Source organism: Salmo salar, chromosome 20, assembly GCF_965601325.2.
Source record: "Salmo salar chromosome 20, fSalSal1, whole genome shotgun sequence".
Lineage (NCBI taxonomy): Eukaryota > Metazoa > Chordata > Actinopteri > Salmoniformes > Salmonidae > Salmo > Salmo salar.
The window spans coordinates 47750710-47772851 of record NC_138310.1 but is presented as its reverse complement, the minus strand read 5'-3'; the positions used below and the strand labels follow the sequence as shown (position 1 = coordinate 47772851).

General features: G+C 45.6%; 3 protein-coding genes across 4 annotated transcripts; 2 read left to right on the top strand and 1 right to left on the bottom strand.

Moving 5' to 3' along the window:
• Nucleotides 1-1214: 1214 nt before the first annotated feature.
• Nucleotides 1215-12719, top strand: LOC123729237 (uncharacterized). 2 transcript variants are annotated; one of them, XR_006760952.2, is made up of 4 exons: nucleotides 1215-2089; nucleotides 3326-4803; nucleotides 8062-9540; nucleotides 11793-12719. XR_006760952.2 is itself a non-coding variant. In XM_045703519.2 (3 exons), exons 1-3 carry the CDS (start codon nucleotides 1398-1400, stop codon nucleotides 8751-8753), a joined length of 2862 nt encoding a protein of 953 aa, XP_045559475.1. In that variant the 5' UTR covers nucleotides 1215-1397; the 3' UTR covers nucleotides 8754-12719. The 2 variants fall into 2 exon arrangements, 1 of the variants encoding a protein (XP_045559475.1); XM_045703519.2 differs by having other exon boundaries at nucleotides 8062-12719.
• Nucleotides 12720-13092: 373 nt separating this feature from the next.
• LOC123729236 (homeobox protein six1a-like) lies at nucleotides 13093-14739 on the top strand. The gene is made up of 2 exons (XM_082966482.1): nucleotides 13093-13576; nucleotides 14035-14739. The coding sequence occupies exons 1-2, from the start codon at nucleotides 13172-13174 to the stop codon at nucleotides 14200-14202; spliced, it is 573 nt and encodes a 190-aa protein (XP_082822608.1). The 5' UTR covers nucleotides 13093-13171; the 3' UTR covers nucleotides 14203-14739.
• A 48-nt stretch (nucleotides 14740-14787) lies between these two features.
• On the bottom strand, nucleotides 14788-20555 carry qpctla (glutaminyl-peptide cyclotransferase-like a). The gene is made up of 7 exons (XM_045703518.2): nucleotides 19670-20555; nucleotides 19325-19471; nucleotides 18875-19168; nucleotides 17983-18144; nucleotides 17822-17921; nucleotides 17614-17730; nucleotides 14788-16011 (listed from the first exon to the last, which is right to left on the bottom strand). The coding sequence occupies exons 1-7, from the start codon at nucleotides 19880-19882 to the stop codon at nucleotides 15866-15868; spliced, it is 1179 nt and encodes a 392-aa protein (XP_045559474.1). The 5' UTR covers nucleotides 19883-20555; the 3' UTR covers nucleotides 14788-15865.
• Nucleotides 20556-22142: the final 1587 nt, after the last annotated feature.

Sequence of the window (22142 nt, the reverse complement as noted above, 5' to 3'; positions counted from 1 at the left end):
TGTTTGTACAGATGAACATGGTACCTTCAGGCATTTGGAAATTTCTCCCAAGGATGACCCAAACTTGTTGAGGTCTACAATTGTTTTTCTGAGGCCTTGGCTGATTTATTTTGATTTTCCCATGATGTCAAGCAAAGACGCACTGAGTTTGAAGGTAGGCCTTGAAATACATCCACAGGTACACCTTCAATTGCCTCAAATTATGTCAATTAGCCTATCAGAAGCTTCTAAAGCAATGACATCATTTTCTGGAATTTTCCAAGCTGTTTAAAGGCACAGTCAACTTAGTGTATGTAAACTTCTGACCCACTGGAATTGTGATACAGTGAATTATAAGTGAAATAATCTGTCTATCAACAAATGTTGGAAAAATTGCACAAAGTAGATGTCCCAACTGACTTGCCAAAACTATAGTTTGTTAACAAGAAATTTGTGGAGTGGTTGAAAAACGAGTCTTAACAACTCCAACTTAAGTGTATGTAAACTTCTGACTTCAACTGTATATATTTTTCATTACATTGCTTGCAAACTGATATGTGACACGTATTAATGCCAAAATAACATTGAAACAGGCAACCCCAATTTTTTTTTACAATAAATTACTTCATTTATATTATTTTTTGTGGTAAAAACAGAGCTCACCTGCCCTGAATGATGGGTAGCCACTGCACCTGAGCTTAATTTCCAGTCTCATAGCAAATTTGTTTTATACATTTGCTAACATTTCCAAAAAACTTTTTTCATTTTGTCATTATGGGGTATTGTGTGTAGATTGATGAGGAAAAAAATATATTAACATTTTAGAATAAGGCTGTAACTTAACAAAATGTGGGAAAAGTGGAGGGGTCTGAATACTTTCCGAATGCACTGTAGATGTGAAGCAATAAGTCTTGCCTGGACACAGCCCTTAGCAGTGGTATATTTGCCATATACACCCCCCCCCCCCCTCCCCCCGCCTATTTGCTTAAATTTACCACGACTGTCAGCCAATCAGCATTCAACGCTCGAACCACCCAGTTTATAATGTACATCATCTCATCTGGAATACTTACCCACCACATCCTGATCCTCAGTAGACAGGCTGAAAAGTGTTTGCTGAAATAAAGTTAAAAAAGGCAGTAGGCCTATTTAGTACAATCTGATAATAACATCAAATTATCAACAAAACAATGTGGATATTCAATCTTGAATTAAACAATAACATTTATCTACCAGTAGCCTAATAAAAGGGTATTAAACAGGCAGTGCTATCATGAATCTTCGAATGGGAGATTGACGAGGTTCGGGGCGTGTGTGACGCGTGTAGCTGTGGCAGACACTCGTCGACGGAGAATAGAAGAGAGAGAGAGCGTGCATGGGAGGGAGGAGGAACTAAAAGAAAAAAGTTAAAACTAAAAATGGCTTCCTTGTCTTTGGAGTCTGCAGAACAATCTGAGAATAGCACGGAGGAGTCTACCCAAGAGGCCGCTCCGGTAAAAGAGGAGACGGATCCGGATGAAGTTTCAGAACAATTGCTAAAAACTTTTCAGAACTCGGCGCTCAGCTTTTCGACAGATCAAGTAGCATGTCTGTGCGAAGCCCTTCTACAGGCGGGCAATGTGGATCGCCTGTGGAGATTCCTATCAACCATCCCTCCTTCGGCCGAGCTGCTACGTGGCAACGAGACTCTCCTCAAGGCCCAGGCACTGGTCGCTTTCCACCGGGAAGAATTCAAGGAGCTCTACGCAATATTGGAAAGCCACGACTTCCACCCCAGCAACCATGGGTTCCTGCAGGACCTCTACTTACAGGCGCGCTACAAGGAGGCGGAGAGGTCCCGAGGTCGTAGCCTGGGCGCCGTGGACAAGTATCGGCTTCGGAAGAAATTTCCCCTGCCGAAAACAATCTGGGATGGAGAGGAGACTGTGTATTGTTTCAAAGAGAAGTCTCGCAATGCACTGAAAGAGTGTTACAAAGGCAACAGGTACCCCACTCCGGACGAGAAGAAAAACTTGGCCAAAGTGACTGGACTCTCCCTCACGCAAGTCAGCAATTGGTTCAAGAACCGACGGCAGAGAGACCGAACCCCGTCCGGTACCAACAGCAAAAGGTAGGCTATGCATTCCTTTTATACATTTTGTAATCACGTACCCCATTAAAACATTTCTTTTTAAACAACGTTTCGTACACGATTGCATGTCAAAGATCAATGTCAAAATGGTTCCTCTTAAAATACAAAACCGTTTATGTAGCGTTAGAGGCAGGCAGACTATGGGAGTTAATATAGCCTATATAAACAATGTTCACCGAGATTCTCCTGCTCATGAGTAGGAATGAGCGCTAGAAAGTAGCCTAACATGGTAACCAATTGTTACATAAATGGATCTGTCAGCTGCAATATTATTTTTGTGTTCCAAACATGTAATGCAGACTTTTCTAAATAATGGGCTCGGCTGTGCGGTTAATCTCAGCTATGGTTCATGTTCAGCATATTTCAATCAAATCCCATCAATCTGCGCATGAACTCTTTGACAGTGATAACGCCACACATGTCTTAGATTGGGAGCAAGAGCATGTTGCTTTGTTGTGAAATGTGAGATCCGGGCGCCCATTGTGGCTCAAGTTTCCTGAAATCCTGCACCGCAAAGTCTCCCGACGGACGTCGGCGCGCTGCCGATGCTCTGCACCGCTGGGAGAGCGGGAGTGAACAGAGAGGAAATGGTGTTGATGTTGGGAAAACAAAAGGAGGAAATATTAGATTTAAAACCGTTTAAAATGTCTTCAGCTCTCCTGTGCACATTTTAAACCCCCAAAACGTTTTTATTTTACTGTAGGACTACAGTACACTCGCTTTGGCCAGGGAAGTTGGCAGCTTAAATGCAACACAGCTACACAGGAAATTGGGTTTTCAATGTGTCAGTTGTTGATGTACTTTATTCCCATGTGTAGAGAGGAAGGTGTGTGTAGAGAGGAAGGTGTGTGTGGAGAGATAAAAAGAGAATGCCGATCATCCCCCATGCAGTCCTGTCTTTACTTCTGTAGGGTCAGTGGTGGCTGGGGACTGTGTTAACCACACTGCTTTAGAGCACCAGGATAGTTGAGGACATACACATCACATACTGTGTAAACCATAGGCTCAAAGGAGATTCACTGACTGTTATTGACCTACCATATGTTGTGTGTATTGTAACATTCAAATCCCTTTCTCCTCTTTTTCCATTCCATCTATCATGCAATCCTCGCCGACTGCCCCTGCTTCCATAAGCTGTCTCTGTTCATTGTCTCACTCACCCCACGGTTCACTCACCCTATCTTTCTCCTCTGCTCCTCCACTGTGTTTTCTCAGTGAGTCCGATGGTAACCACAGCACAGACGATGAGGGTGATGACATCTCAGACAAACCAGAGGACATTGTGGGCTCCACAGCCTCCATCTCCCTCTCTGGCACCCCCTGCAGCACTGGAGGCCAGCTCTTCCTCAACGGGGCAGGTGGGTTCCTCACCGCCTCCCACCCCTTACTCATCAATGGGGGCTCCCTGATCTCCGGGGCAGGGGGTGGGGTCATCATCAACGGGCTGACCCTGAGCGATGGTCACACGGTTACCCTCAGCCCCATATCGGCTAACTCACCTCTGCTCTTCAATGGAGCGCAGGTCATATCCAAGAGCAGTGAGGTTGTGCAGGATATGGGTCTTGAGGGCCAGGGGGTTATGGCCATGGAGGCCCAGCCCAGCTCTGCCATCTCCCTCCCTCTGACACAGGATCTTAAGACGGACAATGTAAGCCTGACGAACCCCTCAACCATCCCCACCCTGGACTTCATCAATGTCTCAGAGGGGATTGTTCTCAAAGCAGGGGACATCCAGACAGTCTCTCCTTCCCCCTCCTCTTCCTCCTTGTCTTCCCCCTCAACATTCTCCCCCACCTCCCTTCCCTCCCTGGTTCTGACTCAAAATGGCTGCCTTTCCGACACCCTCACCCTTCCGGTCTCTATGTCCTCTCCGGGCGTGGTCATCTCCAGCCCTGTAGTGGGCCTCCCCAGCCAGCAGGGGGAGTATGTGGTGTTTGCCACGGCTGGTTCTCAGCTCACCCCCTCCAGCTCCATCTGCCAGGTGGTGTCCTCCTACAGCTACTCCACCCCACAGGTATTCTCCCTGCCTCAGGTGGTGCCCTCCATCCAGGGTGTCCCCGTATCCCAACTGGTCCAACACACACCTGGAGGCCAGGTGTCCCAGTGTCCCCAGTTAATCCCTGTGTCCCCCCTCACCTCCTCTCTCCCCCAGGGCACCCTCTCCCAGTTCCAGGCCCACCAGACTCTGAACATCGCCCCCCGCCTCGCCCAACCCCTCCCCCAGCATCATACTAGTTCCTCTACGTTGGGAGAGGGAACCACCATCCTCTCCCTTTCCCAGCTCCCCAACGGACAGCTCCCCCAGGGACTCACACTCCAGCTGGGTGACCAGACCTCAGCTACCATCCCCACTCTGACCCAGATCCAGTCCCCACTAGGCCATCACCAGATCATCTCTCAGTCCAAAGAGACAACCCCAGGCCATTTGGTTCCCCTCTCCCTGCCCCAGCTGGTGCCTGTCTCCTCCACGGGACAACTCTCCTTCCCTCAGGTGGGCCCGTCCACCCCTTCCCTATCTGGATCTGGTGGAGCCTTCCAGATCCTAACCTCGGCCCCTGGAGGTGGGATGACTCAGGGGCCCTTCAGGATAAACCAGCTGGGACCCCTCCAGACTGTAGGCCCCCCGACCAGCATGGCTCCTGGTGTCCAGCTCCTCAACTCTGGGGTCATTCAGCTCCCCTCCGCCTCGCCAGGTAACTTAAGACTCGGACACACTGAGAAGACTGACTGCCGATTGGTACTTGGGTACTGTCGGCATTCAACTTTTTGTTGTTCACATCATACAGATCAACCGCTGATCAGATCGTTAAAATACTCCAGACCACAAGGTGGCAGTAGCTTTTTTAAAGCTTTGTTTGGCTTTTGCCTGATAGCTAATGTTGGCTAACTATCAAGGTGTGCTAATGTTATTACTAGCTAGCTAGAATTTGTAGTAAGCCCATGTTGTTACTAGCCAGATGGCCACAACTAGATAACTTGAGTAGCTAGCAACATTAGTAATTAAATCAACATGGATTTGTTTTTGAATGAAGCAGCTGACTGTTAGCCGCCAACAATCAGTGGAGTAGCTAGCTAGCTTTGTTGTGCTAACTGGCAAATGGTTATCCTAACTGTTTAGCTAACGTTAGCTAGCAACGGAACTGGCACTGGCAGTATGGGATAGTGAATTAAATTGTTTATTCATCATCTTGCTAGATGGCTAGCTCACAAACTCTAGGCGGCATTCTGGCTTCTCCTTAGTTTTCAGCCATTTGCTTCGCCTACGAATATTTTGTGAACTACAATCCTGGGCACTGTGTTTTAAGGTTTAGAAATGTCAATAATCATCGCTTGCGATACGGCTTTTTGAAACATATGACCCTTATATTTCATCAGCGAGAAAGAATCCTTCAAATCAAAAAGATACAGTACATTTAGTATAGCAGTTTTGTACAGATCCATACAGCTGTGTAATGGAACTGAGAGTCATGATAAAGTGCTAGCTAGATAGCTAGCTTGGTAAAGCAGCTAGTGTTATGTGCAGTGTGCTGCACTTACCACCCAATGTGTTTCATATGAAGTGTTGTGACTGCCTGGCTCAATTAGCAAGCTAACGTGGGATAGATGTCACTAGGAAAAGTGCCTTTTTTCCTTGTCTTCTGTTGATGCTAGAGGTCGACCGATTATGATTTTTCAACGCCAATACTGATTATTGGAGGACCCAAAAAAAAGCCGATACCGATTAATCGGCCAAGTTTTTATATATTTTTTAAATTTCTTTGTAATAATGACAATTACAACAATACTGAATGAACACTTATTTTAACTTAATATAATACATAAATACTATCAATTTAGCCTCAAATAAATAATGAAACATGTTCAATTTGGTTTAAATAATGCAAAAACAAAGTGTTGGAGAAGAAAGTAAAAGTGCAATATGTGCCATGTTAAAAAGTTAACGTTTAAGTTCCTTGCTCAGAACATGAGAATATATGAAAGCTGGTGGTTCCTTTTAACATGAGTCTTCAATATTCCCAGGTAAGAAGTTTTAGGTTGTAGTTATTATAGGAATTAAAGGACTATTTCTCTCTATACAATTTGTATACCATCGCTCAGTCAGACTGCTATATCAAATCATAGACTTAATTATAACATAACACAGAAATACGAGCCTTTGGTCATTAATATGCTCGAATCCGGAAACTATCATTTTGAAAACGAAACGTTTATTATTTCAGTGAAATACTGAACCTTTCCGTATTTTATCTAACAGGTGGCATCCCTAAGTCTAAATATTCCTGTTACATTGCACAACCTTCAATGTTATGTCATAATTCTGTACAATTCTGGCAAATTAATTACGGCCTTCGTTAGGAATAAATGGACTTCACACAGTCCGCAAGCTAGGCAGCCCTAACTGCTGTATATACCCTGACTGCTTGCACGGAACGCTAGAGAAGTGACACAAATTCATGTTAGCAGGCAATATTAACTAAATATGCAGGTTTAAAAATATATACTTGTGTATTGATTTTAAAGAAAGGCATTGATGTTTATGGTTAGGTACATTGGTGCAACGACAGTGCTTTTTTCGCAAATGCGCTTGTTAAATCATCACCCGTTTGTCGAAGTAGGCTGTGATTCGATGAGAAATTAACAGGCTCCGCATCGATTATATGCATCGCAGGACATGTTAGATAAACTAGTAATATCATCAACCATGTGTAGTTAACTAGTGATTATGTTAAGATTGATTGTTTTTTATAAGATAAGTTTAATGCTAGCTAGCAACTTACCTTGGCTTCTTGCTGCCCTCACGTAACAGGTAGTCAGCCTGCCATGCAGGCTCCTCGTGGAGTGCGATGTAAGGCAGGTGGTTAGAGTGTTGGACTAGTAACCGGAAGGTTGCAAAAACGAATCCCCCCTGAACAAGGCAGTTAACCCCCGTTCCTAGGCCATCATTGAAAATTAGAATGTGTTTTTAATCTGACTTGCCTAGTTAAATAAAGGCGTGTGCTTACTGTGACTGTTACCCTGATACTCGGTAGCTACTTCCCACGCCGTTGCTGGACAGTAATGCTTGTCAAGCGGGAGCAAAGGGCACTGTGTCCTGGTGTTGCTGCCGTTTATGCCCTCCCCATTTACCTAGGTCCCTGGACCTCGAAGCCAGTTCCACTGCATGTTTTCATTGCTCCCCTCTAATCAGGGACTGATTTAGACCTGGGTCATCAGGTGCGAGCAATTAATTATCAGGTAGAACAGAAAAACAGCAGGCTCCAGATCTCATAGGGTAAGAGCTGAATACCTCTGATCTGGACTGTATGTGCATGTATTAAGGTGACATCTAGATGGTTATCAATATTAGTTATTTCTTGTGTAGGTTACTATCCTAATTCAAATAAAATCATGGGAGGGGTGACACGACCGTGGTATCATGAGCAGGTCTCAGGTCAGCGGGCATGTCCATACAACACCGGTCCATACAACACCGGTCCATACAACACCGGTCGCTGGCTTATCGACTTGTTGTGCAGCCCAATCAGCCACGCGAAATGGTCTTTAGTGGCAACAAATCTGCTCAATTATCTGTTTTTTTTACCATACACCCACGCCTTTTTGACACATCCACTTGCCCATACTCCGGTTGCCATGTTGGACTGCAGCTACCCATAGTTGTCTTTTTGGCTACCCTACAGGAGGTCCGTGCTCTCTGATCGTCTCAGATTCATGTCGTGAAGAACGTCGAGTTCGTCGGTACGCAACAGGAGGTGTCTTTTTTGTTCTAGCAAGAGAATGGCCTCCTCTTGTGCTATCGACAGTCAGTCTTCTCCGGGTGTCTGACATTACTGAGTCATTTGCTTTTTAGGGAAAATATAGCTATGTCATTGTTGGTTGATGAAATGCTAACATATTTCCCACTACTACTTCCCTACTAATTCCTCCATTTCCACCTCTCCTCTGTCCTGTAGGGAATCTCCTCTATGGTGGAAGCCCCATCCTGAGTTACCAGAACGGCAAGCTGATCCTAACTATCCCAGCTGGCATCCAGTTCGGCAGCCTGCCCATGAAACCCGTCCCTGAGGCTTCTACCCACCCCACCAACGGAGTAGGCCCTGGACTCACCCTCAACCCTGTCATCCACCCTACACCTACCCTCCTCCCAGTCTCCACCTCCGTCCCAACGTCCAACACCCTAGAGACGTCCCCCCTCTGCTTCATCAACTCCTCTCCGCTCTACTGCACTCCTGAGATGGGTGTCCCCACCAACCAGCCCCTCTCCACCACCTCCCCACACACCCTGGACCTCTCTGCCTCCCACACTCCTCCCAATGCCCTCACCCCAGAGAGCATGCTCTCCCTCAGCCCCATGTGCAGCGGAGTGACCCCCACCACTCAGCTCTCCCACACCACCTGGAGCCCTGTCCCCCTCTCCACCTCTGCCAGCCTGACTATGTTTGACGTCCGTGGGAAGGGAGATCTGCCCGAGGACCCGCCTCTGCTGGACCTACCTGGAGGCGAGGCCCTGCTACTAGGCAGCCCCTCTCCAGAACAGGATGTGGACAGGGGGTCGCCGTTGGCGGACCCAGTGGAAATGGATGGAGACCCCAAGATCCTCACCCAGCTACAATCAGTCCCTGTGGATGATGGGTTGGGGCTGTAATCCAGTCCCTCAGCCCACACCACCACAAACTGTTACAAAACAATCTGGAAGGTTTTGTTTGTCCGACCTCGGTGCTCCCCTGGCTAGGTTTGCATTGAGGAGTGGACAGGCTTTGACTCGTATGAGAAAGGTGCTTTGACCAAATATATCCTCTGCCGATGATCCTTTGGATAAACTGTCATGGGATAGGCTAATTGTATGCAACACGGAATGACCTGGAGGATGGCCTTTCATACAGGCTAGCCTATCCCCTGATTTCTGTTACTCAACTGTCCACTACTTAGTCTCCACTTTTTAAGCACTCATCTGCCTCCCATAAGCCTAGAGCCCTTCCTGTGTCCAGTCAGAGCACAGCGTTTATTTGTAAGGACATTCTGCTACTTTTATGCACAGACGTCCGTTTCAGCCAAGACTATTTGTACTACAAGAATGAATGCCTTGGGTTTTATTTGAGCAGTATGCCACGGCCAGGCTCTGTCTTAAGTCTCTAAACACAGTCAAATGCAGACACAGACAAGCGTTCAGTCCTGTTGAGTTGGTGGTGCTGAATGGCTGCTCACTCTAGTGCCGGTGTAGTTTGAGTGCTGCTGAGTATTGCACAGTTTGGCGCGGTGAAGGCGGCAGAGCGTGGACTGACAGTGGCACCAGAGACCCCGGACCTCTAGCATTGAGATGGACTGTGTACTCCTCTCTGTCAAAACTGGTCAGCAGTGTCACCGCATCGAGGGGCGCAGGCTCGTCATTTAACTACAGGTTGGAATAAATGCTAAGCGCTATCGCATCTGAGGTATGTAGGAGGAAATGGGAGTCCCCTGAGATTTCTTCGTTTTTTTTTTTTTACTCTATGCAATCGATGCATGTTCCTCGTGTAAATATGACCACGTGACACAGATGACATGTATTACAAACAGTATGTAAGCAAGTCTAATTGGGATAGACCAAGCTTTATTAAAGACAGCCTTTTTATACACTATGAAATCTAACGCGCGTGCACTACAAACGCCTGATCACATTGTTGGATATTTCCGGTTGAATGCGCCACGATCGTACACTACATTGTATATTGCGTCTATGAATGACAAAAAAGTGTTCTTATATTACTTGTATGGGTTTGATCTAGACCTAGTAAGTGCCTTATTATCCGGTTGGTGGGCGAGTTTTTTTTTTCTTGCCTTTTTGAATCTTCAAAGTGAAGAATGTGTTCTACTCTTCACAAAATGTAAGCACCATTGATGCAAGCTACTTCCCACATTGATGTTGAATGTGAGTTTTGTGATAACCCTTACCCCTCTTGAACTCCAGAGAAACGTAATCTAATACTCTGTTGAGAGGCAGTAGCTCGTTTAGCGTGACCAACGCCTACCATGACATAATCACCGTTGCGAACTCCCTCCTCATTGTACGTTTTGCACATTTTTCGTCCTTGTCATGTTTACATCTTTGGTGATGGCCAGATTCTATTCTGACAAACCTGCTGCCTTTGCTCTGTTCTTGACGACTTGCGCTCACTGTTCTGAAGGGGACGGGATGGGTCGAATCAGCTGGTTAAGTTTCAGACAGCCTCTGTCTATCCGGATGAACAGCGACAGTGAGTCATGAAGCCCTGAGAGCAGGCGACAGGTCTCCTAGAATGGAATGCTATCCAGCGAGACGTGGTGCAGATGTTCTCTCCATAAACTTTTTAAAATACTCGCCATCTCTCCATAACCACAGCACAGATAGCAATTAGTTCTCTGGCCAACGGTACAACAACACTCTTCAGTGTCACTCCCAACTGTATGTTTTTGTTTCTTGTGTATTTAAAGCATGTATCAATCATTTTGTAGTAACTTTGAATGGAAAAAATGAGCAGTCCATGAGGAAATTGATGCTTTTTCCTTTGTCCAATGGACCTTCCCAGAGGCTGGCTGGTTGTACAGTCTCAGAATAATGTGTACAGTGGTGGCCAAAAGTTTTGAGAATGACACAAATATTAATTTTCACCAAGTTTGCTGCTTCAGTGTCTTTTAGATATTTTTGTCAGATGTTACTATGGAATACTGAAGTATAATTACAAGCATTTCATAAGTGTCAAAGGCGTTTATTGACAATTACATGAAGTTGATGCAAAGAGTCAATATTTGCAGTGTTGAACCTTCTTTTTCAAGACCTCTGCAATCCGCCCTGGCATGCTGTCAATTAACTTCTGGGCCACATCCTGACTGATGGCAGCCCATTCTTGCATAATCAATGCTTGGAGTTTGTCAGAATTTGTGGGGTTTTGTTTGTCCACCCGCCTCTTGAGGATTGACCACAAGGTCTCAATGGGATTAAGGTCTGGGGAGTTTCCTGGCCATGGACCCAAAATATCGATGTTTTGTTCCCCGAGCCTTATGGCAAGGTGCTCCATCATGCTGGAAAAGGCATTGTTCATCACCAAACTGTTCCTGGATGGTTGGGAGAAGTTGCTCTCGGGGGATGTGTTGGTATCATTCTTTATTCATGGCTGTGTTCTTAGGCAAAATTGTGAGAGAGTCCACTCCCTTGGCTGAGAAGCAAACCCACACTTGAATGGTCTCAGGATGCTTTACTGTTGGCATGACACAGGACTGATGGTAGCGCTCACCTTGTCTTCTCCGGATAAGCTTTTTTCCGGATGCCCCAAACAATCGGAAAGGAGATTCATCAGAGAAAATTACTTTACGCCAGTCCTCAGCAGTCTAATCTCTGTACTTTTTGCAGAATATCAGTCTGTCCCTGATGTTTTTCCTGGAGAGAAGTGGCTTCTTTGCTGCCCTTCTTGACACCAGGCCATCCTCCAAAAGTCTTCGCCTCACTGTGTGTGCAGATGCACTCACACCTGCCTGCTGCCATGCCTGGCGCTTGCTGGACTTTCTTGGACGCCCTGAAGCCTTCTTCACAACAATTGAACCGCTCTCCTTGAAGTTCTTGATGATCCGATAAATGGTTGATTTAGGTGCAATCTTACTGGCAGCAATATCCTTGCCTGTGAAGCCCTTTTTGTGCAACGCAATAATGACGGCATGTGTTTCCTTGCAGGTAACCATGATTGACAGAGGAAGAACAATGATTCCAAGCACCACCCTCCTTTTGAAGCTTCCAGTCTGCTATTTAAACACAATCAGCATGACAGAGTGATCTCCAGCCTTGTGCTCGTCAACACTCACACCTGTATTAACGAGAGAATCACTGACATGTAAGCTCGTCCTTTTGTGGCAGGGCTGAAATGCAGTGGAAATGTTTTTGGGGGATTCAGTTCGTTTGCATTGCAAATAGGGACTTTGCAATTAATTGCAATTCATCTGATCACTCTTCATAACATTCTGGAGTATATGCAAATTGCCATCATACAAACTGAGGCAGCAGACTGTGAAAATTAATATTGGTGTCCTTCTCAAAACTTTTGTCCACGACTGAAGATAATGATGACATCACCACTTCTCAAATGATATTATACACGTACAATCTGGATAGGATGTTAATACCTGTAGCATTCACTTGCCAAAGGAATGTTGCAAGTTGTTTTTATTGGTGTTTGGACATTTTTTGTTGTTGGTTCGGAGCGGTTTTTCCATACGATACTGTGCATGAGTTGGACACTAAAGGAATGTGTTTGTTTATCCATGAGCCCAACCCTCGTCTACATGTAGAGGTTTTTCTCTTTTAGTGTGTGGTGCTCCAAAGGCTGTTTGTGCACAAACTCCTGCACTGGACACTCTCATACACACATGCATGCACACACACACAAAGACACGTGTGCACACACACACACAACCTTCAGCTGAGTTTTCCAAAGATATGAATTTTTTTTAATGTACTTTTTAATAGCGAATAAAGGGACTATTTGATTTTCTTTTTTAAACGTCTGTCTTGTCCTCTTTTGGGAGGTTGGTTTTGTACTTTAAAGTTATTTTATTTTTTATATACAGTTTTATTGTGATATTCTAATAAACTACATTTAGAATACATTTGTTTTGGGTGAATTTTGTGAATGTGAACGCTTCTCTATTTAAATCTCCATGTGAGATTTGTAGGGGTCAAGGGATCAAACTATTGAGGAGTGCTTACACTACCAAATCACATTTAGAAGCGCTTTTGTAATTTGGTTAGTAAATTAGATTTAAATACTCTTGTTTGAACAACACAATCCTGCTTTCTCTCTGAATGAATGGGTACACAACTGAGTACAATCCGGTGTGTGTGTGTGACTTTTTGTAACCCCCATGCTCTCAGGTTACCTGTGAGTTCAACATCGCCAGGGCGGGGACCCGGGTATGGATAAGGATATATATACACAAACACACGTTCACACAGACTTATTCACTCAACAGCAGCTCTCTCTAAAACATTTCCCTTCACTGAGAGAGTTGTGAAAGGTCACAGAGGTAGGCCAACTAACCTTTGACCTCTTGGTGTGCATGGGCTCCATCTCCATGGCGATGGTCTTCTCGGTAGAACAGGTGGCGTGTATGTGCGAGGTCCTTCTGCAGAGCGGACGCATGGAGCGCTTCACTGACTTCCTCCGCACTCTTCCCCCCCCCTCTTCCTCTTGCCTGGGGGGTCTGGAGAGCATCCTGAAGGCGCGGGCTGCCGTGGCCTTCCATCTGGGGCGCTTCTCGGACCTCTATGCCCTTTTGGAGAGCTTCCATTTATCCAATCGCAGCCACCCCCTGCTGCAGCAGCTCTGGCTGAGGGCACACTACCTGGAGGCCGAGTGCCAGAGAGGGCGCCCCCTTGGGGCTGTGGGGAAGTACCGCGTACGCCGTAAGTTTCCCCTACCAAGAACCATCTGGGATGGAGAGGAGACCAGCTACTGCTTCAAGGTACAGTGAATTAAATCTGCTAGGTTTGTTTGAGCAGATATTAATACTATATTTCATTATTATACTGCCTCAGCATTTTTGCTTCTTGTAAAACGAAATGTCCCTAGGGCCCTAGGACCTGGTCCTTAATTAAGCTGTCTAATGCATTAGGTGTTGCATCTGAGTTTAGAATAGACAAAAATGATGAGGGGAGGAAGGCCCTTGAGTCGAGATGGGGTATGTCAAGACAAAAGGGACTTTCTACCTGGATATTAAGCCTAAAGTGTCTTACACTCAGTCTGCTTCAAATGCACTGAACACCTGTCTTCACAGGACCGGTCAAAGCAATGTGATGGATGTAGCTTCCCTCATATCAGTGCAGATGAAGGGAAGGAGATGAGGCCACTTACTGCTACCCTGAACTTTAAATCATTAATCTACTTGTTTCATAAATCTGAGGTTAATGTTCCTCTTTACAGGAGAAATCCCGGAGTGTGCTGTGGGAGTGGTATTACTGTAAACCCTACCCTTCACCACGTGAGAAACGAGCGCTTGCGGCCGCCACCGGTCTCACCGCCACCCAGGTGAGCAACTGGTTCAAGAACAGACGGCAACGAGACCGAGCAGCTCACGGTGCTACCGGTTGAGTCTTCACTTCCTCCTTCTAATACATTTCACGAGAAATAGTCTAAAGGAGTTTCTAAATGTTCATCCCTCCTTTAATTTCTATTGATTGTCTGGCAGTCGATCATCTTTTAGTTTTTTTTTGGACTGGACTACTTCTCATTTAGCTTACAGCTTTGCAGTGGACTACCACTGCCCTCTTCTGGCACAACCAGGGAACTGACGTGCTCGCTCTCCTCTTAGGGAACAGAAAGGTTGTGGACCACCTCTTGGCTCCAACAGAACCCCAGGAGCAGCATACCCAAAGGCCCACCCGTTCTGACAATGGACGTTTACCTCCAGGCAGCCCCAGTCCCCTCTTCTCCTGCCCCCAGCCCCCACTTCTGAGCCATATGGGTGGGGGGACAACTGAATCTCTTCACTACCTGAGCCATCATGTATAGTATGCTCACTTCATAGGCACTATTCACTTGTCTTGCCAGAAATGTATGTAAGACCATTCAATATTTTGAGTAACTTAGCTTTGTAGTTTCATGATATCCTGTACCGAACATTGTAGGTTGTGTTAAATCAAGTCAAAAGACAAAAGCAAAACATTTTTTTAAGTAGTTTAATTGAAAACAGAAATGTGTCATCAGACCTAATCATTGACGAGCACTTGAAGCATTTGGGAATAAACAATATGTTCAAAAAAAATGTGCTCCCAGATCATACTTCCTGAACACAACCCAGTTTGCAGCTGAGAGAAACCACGGCCAAATGTAAGTACAGCCAGGACAAGCACACAGCCTCTCCCACTGTAGTCTTCTGTCTGTATGTCCCATAGGGACGGGTGTGAGATGATTCCTATTCACTGAGCTTAAACAACATCATCCAGTGTGTGTACGTAAGCTGCCTGCCTGCCGCAGAGGCAACCTAGCCTATTACATTCTGACATTTCTGATTCAGCTGTGTTCTTTATACAGATTATGTTCGCCCAGCCCCTGAATTACACCATAAGGTGTATGAACATTCCCCCTTTTCCTGATTTAAGCCGTTTTTTAAATCAGCGCTCTGGTAAGATGTGCTGAATGAGACATATGAAATACAACTCCGTGGCTAAACCAAGACTGGCCGGAAACCTCTTGGGGAGAGGTAATGCATACAGAAGATATCCAGTGATATTACAACCAAAGGCATTGACAACCATTTATGTCATTCATTATCATGTTTCGTCAAGTTTTTCGGTCACTGCCATGCTCTATGAATATAACCTTCAATGTCAGCTCATGAAATCAAGTCTAAAATCTGATATTCACTGAGTGTTGGAAAATCACAAAGCATAAAGGATTAGGTTAGCGTTTTCTTTCACCTTAAGACTTAAAAGAAAACGAGCCGATGAGAATATTAAAATCCACAGAAAGGCCTCTTCCAGTTATTTTTCATGAACGTGTAGCGTCAAGGTTTTTCCTGTGATACAAGCTGCCTACATCCAGCAGTCTAACTTGATGGTAGTTCTGCTCTCAGATCAACCTGTCTATGAGTGTTGGTTTCGGTAGATGGAACCTGTCCAGTGACAGGAACATTCTCTCTCCTAGTCTTTTGCAACGTCAGGGCAAAACTGCCCCAAACCCGTCTGTATTTCCTACACTGTGGTTAAAAGGTGTCCATGTAATCGGTTGGTTCTCGTTTATGGGACCAGTCCAATTAAAAGCCCAGGTACTCAGCCAGGAACACAGCCAGGATCTTGGTGAGGTTCTCCACTGTGGGTCGGTGCATGTTCTCCTCCGTGTCATCCAGCGTGTGCCAGAACGGAGGGAAGGGGGTGGCAATGACATGAAGCACAGGAACACCTGAGTTTGTGTGAAAGAAAGAAGAAATGCAGGATTTGAATGATTTCTTAAGACAAAATCCCATCAGCCGAGGTGACGCAGTGTTGTGATAGTACAGTCGTGGCCAAAAGTTTTGAGAATGACAAATATTAATTTCCAAAGTTTGCTGCTTCAGTGTCTTTAGATATTTTTGTCAGATGTTACTATGGAATACTGAAGTATAATTACAAGCATTTCATAAGTGTCAATATTTGCAGTGTTGACCCTTCTTTTTCAAGACCTCTGCAATCCGCCCCGGCATGCTGTCAATTAACTTCTGGGCCACATCCTGACTGATGGCAGCCCATTCTTGCATAATCAATGCTTGGAGTTTGTCAGAATTTGTGGGTCGTTGTTTGTCCACCCGCCTCTTGAGGATTGACCACAAGGTCTCAATGGGATTAAGGTCTGGGGAGTTTCCTGGCCATGGACCCAAAATACCGATGTTCCCCGAGGCACTTAATTATCACTTTTGTCTTATGGCAAGTTGCTCCATCATGCTGGAAAAGGCATTGTTCGTCACCAAACTGTTCCTGGATGGTTGGGAGAAGATGCTCTCGGAGGATGTGTTGGTACCATTCTTTATTCATGGCTGTGTTCTTAGGCAAAATTGTGAGTGAGCCCACTCCCTTGGCTGAGAAGCAACCCCACACATGAATGGTCTCAGGATGCTTTACTGTTGGCATGACACAGGACTGATGGTAGCGCTCACCTTGTCTTCTCCGGACAAGCTCTTTTCCGGATGCCCCAAACAATCGGAAAGAGGATTCATCAGAGAAAATGACTTCACCCCAGTCCTCAGCAGTCTAATCTCTGTACCTTTTGCAGAATATCAGTCTGTCCCTGGAGAGAAGTGGCTTCTTTGCTGCCCTTCTTCACACCAGGCCATCCTCCAAAAGTCTTCGCCTCACTGTGCGTGCAGATGCACTCACACCTGCCTGCTGCCATTCCTGAGCAAGCTCTGTACTGGTGGTGCCCCTATCCCGCAGCTGAATCAACTTTAGGAGACGGTCCTGGCGCTTGCTTGGACTTTCTTGGGCGCCCTGAAGCCTTCTTCACAACAATTGAACCACTCTCCTTGAAGTTCTTGATGATCCGATGAATGGTTGATTTATGTGCAATCTTACTGGCAGCAATATCCTTGCCTGTGAAGCCCTTTTTGTGCAAAGCAATGATGACGGCATGTGTTTCCTTGCAGGTAACCATGGTTGACAGAGGAAGAACAATGATTCTAAGCACCACCCTCCTTTTGAAGCTTCCAGTCTGTTATTTGAACTCAATCAGCATGACAGAGTGATCTCCAGCCTTGTCCTCGTCAACACTCACACCTGTGTTAACGAGAGAATCACTGACATGTCAGCTGGTCCTTTTGTGGCAGGGCTGAAATGCAGTGGCAATGTTTTTGGGGGATTCAGTTCATTTGCGTGACAGAGGGACTTTGCAATTAATCATCATTCTAGAGTATATGCAAATTGATATTATACAAACTGAGGCAGCAGACTTTGAAAATTAATATTTGTCATTCTCAAAACTTTTGGCCACGACTGTATGTCAGTTTGTCTGTATATGAGCACAACCTCCCACCTTTATGTAGGAAGGGGATGTGGTCATCCTGCACAGGGCCCAGGTACACGTCCTTCCTGAAGTAGGTCTGCTCAGAGGGGTGAGAGGTCAACAGACCCTGCCTGTGCAGCCTCTTCTCTGAGAGAGCGAGGGATGGATGGAGGAGGGTTAAAGCACAGAAAGACAACGGCAACAAGGGAACTGACCCTCCCTGGGGTGTGTATGTTACCTGCAGCGATGAGACGGTCAAACCAGCGGGCAGTGTTGTCAAAGTGATTTACAATCAAAGGGTCTGGACCACCGAGCAGGTCCAGTAGAACAAAGAGATCCTAAAATGGAGGTGAGAGTGAGTGGATGCCATATTTTAATGTGCACACAAATGTGTCTTACCACAGCCTGTAGCAGGTTGGTGTGTGTGGAGCCTAGTGGGTGGGGTGTGTGTGCCATGCGCTCTGCCAGGTGCCTTGATCCGTAGAGAGAGTCTGTGGCTGTCCACTCCTCAAACGACTCCTCTCCGTCAAAAAACACTAGCTGGAGGGTTACAGCAGATGCCTACAGCACGGAGACAGAGGGAGGAGGTAGGGTTTAATCGCAGAAGACGGAGAAAGTGGTGAGAATTTTCTGCTCTGTGCCAACTGGTGAACTGGTAGCCAAGTAAAGACCAAGGCAATGTAATTTCATCACATCTCAATTCCCAACAACGTCACTCTTGCAGTTAATTTTCCTTTTTGTGTGAGGCTGCAGTGATGTCGCAGTTCGGCTGTGTGTGGTTGCGTGTATTTCTGACTACCAAATTTAGTCTCCGGGGGGGGACACTGCTAAACAGAGGATGGAGTCTGCTGCTAAAAACAGGGCTGCTCTCTGCAAGGCTACAGTCAGCACTTTATATTCTACACTGCAGAGAGAGAGAGGGGATAGAGAGTAGGGAGAGAAACCCAGTTACTCAGCATCTCACCTCACCTCTTTCTCCCGCACCAGTTCTCTGTTCTTTCCATTGCAGTACTTTATTCTGTGTGTCTGAGTAAACTGCCTGCTGCCCTTAGAATGAGAAGGGTTCTCATGCTATGTAAAAAATATATATATTCTAAGCGGGGAAATCAGACACGTATTGTTGTGACCACAATGCCTGCTTAGGCTCATTGTGCTACTGCATTTTGTTTGCTGCCAACTTGGGACAGGTCTGTTTGAACATTTGACTGTTTATCTCAATTTCTTATACTGACTAAACTGATAGATAAATAGATATAAGATGCAGTCCCTGGAAATAAATTGGACATGGTACCTGCTGATTGAGAGCTTTGAGCTGGGCGTCCAAGGCAGAAGCCAGCTCCAGGATCATGGCACAGGGCACCGCAGAGTCGCTGGCCCCCAGGAACACCCTCTCTGGGACGCGGGGGTCCGGGGGCAGGACCTTGGAGTCGTAGTGGCAGGTCAGCAGCAGCCTGCGAGGGGCCCCAGGGTCAAGGGTCGCGATGATGTTGGAGAAGGTGACCTGACCCCGTGGCGTTGGCGACAGGAAAGAGTCAAGTTCTACTGTCCAGCCAGCGGAGAGGGAGGACAAGGTGGAGGAGATGTGCTGATATAAAGAAATGAGAAAAGGGTGTGAACTAGAGGCATTTCGTTTGATCTTTAACTAGAAATTATATACTCTTTCCTACATGAAAGTACTGTGAGAAACACACCATATAAATGCATCATCATTATTGTCACCTAGTCTACCTGATCCACTCACTTGGCGTACGGCCTGGCTGCCCAGGGTTCCCGGGAGTCTCTCTATGAGGATGGGCCGAAGGTGAGTCTCCCACAGGCGTGACCCGTCTACCTGGGACACCAGCCGTCGCACCTGGGATGGAGAAGACTTACTGGCCTTATGGGATGACTGGAGAAGCAGAGGAATGAGTGGGTGGGTGGGTGGTAGAGAGAGCAAGAGATGAACACAAATGGAATAGAACACACAATAACAAACCTCAATCACTGATGCCCTCAGTGACACCATACTGTGTGCCAACTGTAATTGAACAACAATCACTCCCGCAACTGTAAATAGTACAGTAATTGATTGAGTTTAGTTCCTTACCCTGTCTTTTGCCAAATCTACGACGGGGATTCTGTTGTTGCGATTGCTGCTCGTTTCGTTGGACAAATATAAGCCCAACACCATAGCAAGAGTCAGCACACCCAAGAGACAGAAGACCAGTATCCGAGCACGGGGCATCCGAACCGAGTTGCAACCAGGGAGAGCACCGTTATTCGCCTGCAAAGGCTTGTACCGTCGGCTAGTTCTCGACATAACAAAGCTTTCTAAAACACGGTTAGAATGAAAAAGACCAGTATCTCTATAACTGAAACTGACGGCAGCTGCTCGTTCCCTGTTGGCCCTATCCACAACTACGTGTCAGTCCCCGAACTGAACTTATAGTGAAACTGCACCTATTAAATGGTTAGAGTCCGCAATTCAGTTTAGTGTCTTATTTGGACGTTTTCGCAGTATTGCACCAGACGTTGCACATTTATTTTATAATAGTATTGTTATAGCTTGTATTTGCAACGCCCTACCTCGACTCCTAAATAATAGTACCTAGGCTACCCTAAGCCCCCCCTTGGCATTTATACAAATTATACTCTACCCTTTCATGGTAACATGTACTTCTACATGCCAAACCCATCTTTCAATGATCGGTATCCGATCAGTCTAGTGTCATCCTTAGGCTTGCTTCATTGGAGTTGAACATTTATCGATATCATGAATCTATCGATGGTTAGGCTACTCTTCCTTATCTAAAATCCGTTGTTCTCTTACACCTGATTTCGGCTTGTATTTTCAATAGGTAGATGCAGTAATGCAGCAACTAACATGGTTTGTAACTTCTGTTGCCTGTCACCCAACTGAAGTAATCGAATCCACTGACAACGCAATACAACTTGATTTTTTTGGTGCCTGATTTCCGGGTTTTCGTTGACAGTGACGAGGCCAGGGCTTATTTTAAAGGCGCAGTCCCCGTCTGACAGCTCTTACAAACATCGATAGGTATTTAACGTATCAGCTAGCTAACTACTGAACAAAAATATTTGTTACGGTATCTGTGACCAACAGATGCATATCTGTATTCCAAGTCATGTGAAATCCATAGATTAGAGCCTAATGCATTTATTTCAATTAACTGATTTCCTTATATGAACTGTAACTCAGTAAAAAAATAAAAAATGTTGCATGTTGCGTTTATAGTTTTGTTCATATGTTATTGGAATCTGAAGGTTGATGACCATTGGTTGATGCATGCAGTGTCTGGGCCAGAGGAACGTGACCGTTACTTTGTTGCCGCTTCTATCCACTGACATTACTGTTCCATTTGGTTCCATTCAGTGTTTCATTTGAGGATTCAGTCGATACATTGTATGCCTCAGGTCACATGCACAACCAAAACCTGTTCATGTCATCAAATAGTTAAATGCAACACGCACTGCTGGGGCAAGTGGCTCTGAATTTACAATGGCTAGCCCCAATTCGTTATATTTTTCTCTTGTGCTTTATGCTATTTGCCTTATGACTCCTGCATGCATTGTTGACTATGAACTTGCTTGTTTATCCAACCATGGGACAGACTGTTTGTTCCCACACTCGGGAGTTGGTTACATGGACTCTTGGCCTCCCATCCTATTCTAACCACCTCTCCCCTGCTTTGTTTTCATGTTACTTGATGAAATTGCTGTACAATATGATCTTGCCATCTAATGCACATTCAAATGTTACAAATCAACACTGAAGAGCTCTCCCTGTCCTCTAACGTGCCTTGATTGTATTACTGATGATTGATCTGGAAATGTGCATGTACACCCTGACCCATCTACTGCTGCTAGCCAATTCTGATTTGTGCTCTGATATCTGCTTCACTGATTTCTGCTCTCGTAAAAGCCTGGGTTTTCTGCACATTAACACTAGAAGCTTATTACCTAAAATTGATCCATTGAAAGTGTGGGTTCACAGCTCCAATCCAGATGTGTTGGTCATTACTGAGACGTGGTTAAGAGAGTGTTTTGAAGACTGATGTAAACCTTTCTGGTTATAACCTTTTTGGCAAAACAGATTTTCCAAAGGTGGAGTGGAGTGGCAATCATTACCAAGGAACACATTCAGTGCTCGGTTGTCTCCACCAAGTCTGTCCCCAAACAATTTGATTTGCTGGTTTTAGGCATTGAACTTTCAAATAGCTCTTTGTTGACTGTTGCTGGGTGTTATCGTCCACCATCAGCACCGGCCTGTACCCTACCTGCCCTAAGCTCTCTCCTGGCCCCTTACACTAAGTCTGAATTTGTCCTGCTAGGTGACCTAAACTGGGACATGCTTAAACCCCCTGACCAAGTCCTAAAGCAATGGGGCTCCCTACATCTTTCTCAGATTATTACCAATCCCTCAAGATATTACTCCAAACCCCAAGAAAACACTACTCTCCTTGATGTTATCCTTACAAATAATCCTGACAGGTATCAATCTGTTTACTGTAATGATCTTAGTGATTACTGTTTTACAGCCCGTGTTCGTAATGGCTCCT

Excerpts from the sequence above, each read along its gene's own strand:
- qpctla (XM_045703518.2), bottom strand. The coding sequence starts at position 19,882 with ATGTCGAGAACTAGCCGACGGTACAAGCCTTTGCAGGCGAATAACGGT. Across the intron at positions 19,169-19,324 it reads GCAGCCAGGCCGTACGCCAA|CACATCTCCTCCACCTTGTC; the intron begins GTGAGTGGATCA and ends TCTTTATATCAG. Across the intron at positions 17,922-17,982 it reads CCAACCTGCTACAGGCTGTG|GATCTCTTTGTTCTACTGGA; the intron begins GTAAGACACATT and ends CCTCCATTTTAG.
- LOC123729236 (XM_082966482.1), top strand. The coding sequence starts at position 13,172 with ATGGGCTCCATCTCCATGGCGATGGTCTTCTCGGTAGAACAGGTGGCG. Across the intron at positions 13,577-14,034 it reads AGACCAGCTACTGCTTCAAG|GAGAAATCCCGGAGTGTGCT; the intron begins GTACAGTGAATT and ends TCCTCTTTACAG.
- LOC123729237 (XM_045703519.2), top strand. The coding sequence starts at position 1,398 with ATGGCTTCCTTGTCTTTGGAGTCTGCAGAACAATCTGAGAATAGCACG. Across the intron at positions 2,090-3,325 it reads TCCGGTACCAACAGCAAAAG|TGAGTCCGATGGTAACCACA; the intron begins GTAGGCTATGCA and ends GTGTTTTCTCAG. Across the intron at positions 4,804-8,061 it reads GCTCCCCTCCGCCTCGCCAG|GGAATCTCCTCTATGGTGGA; the intron begins GTAACTTAAGAC and ends TCTGTCCTGTAG.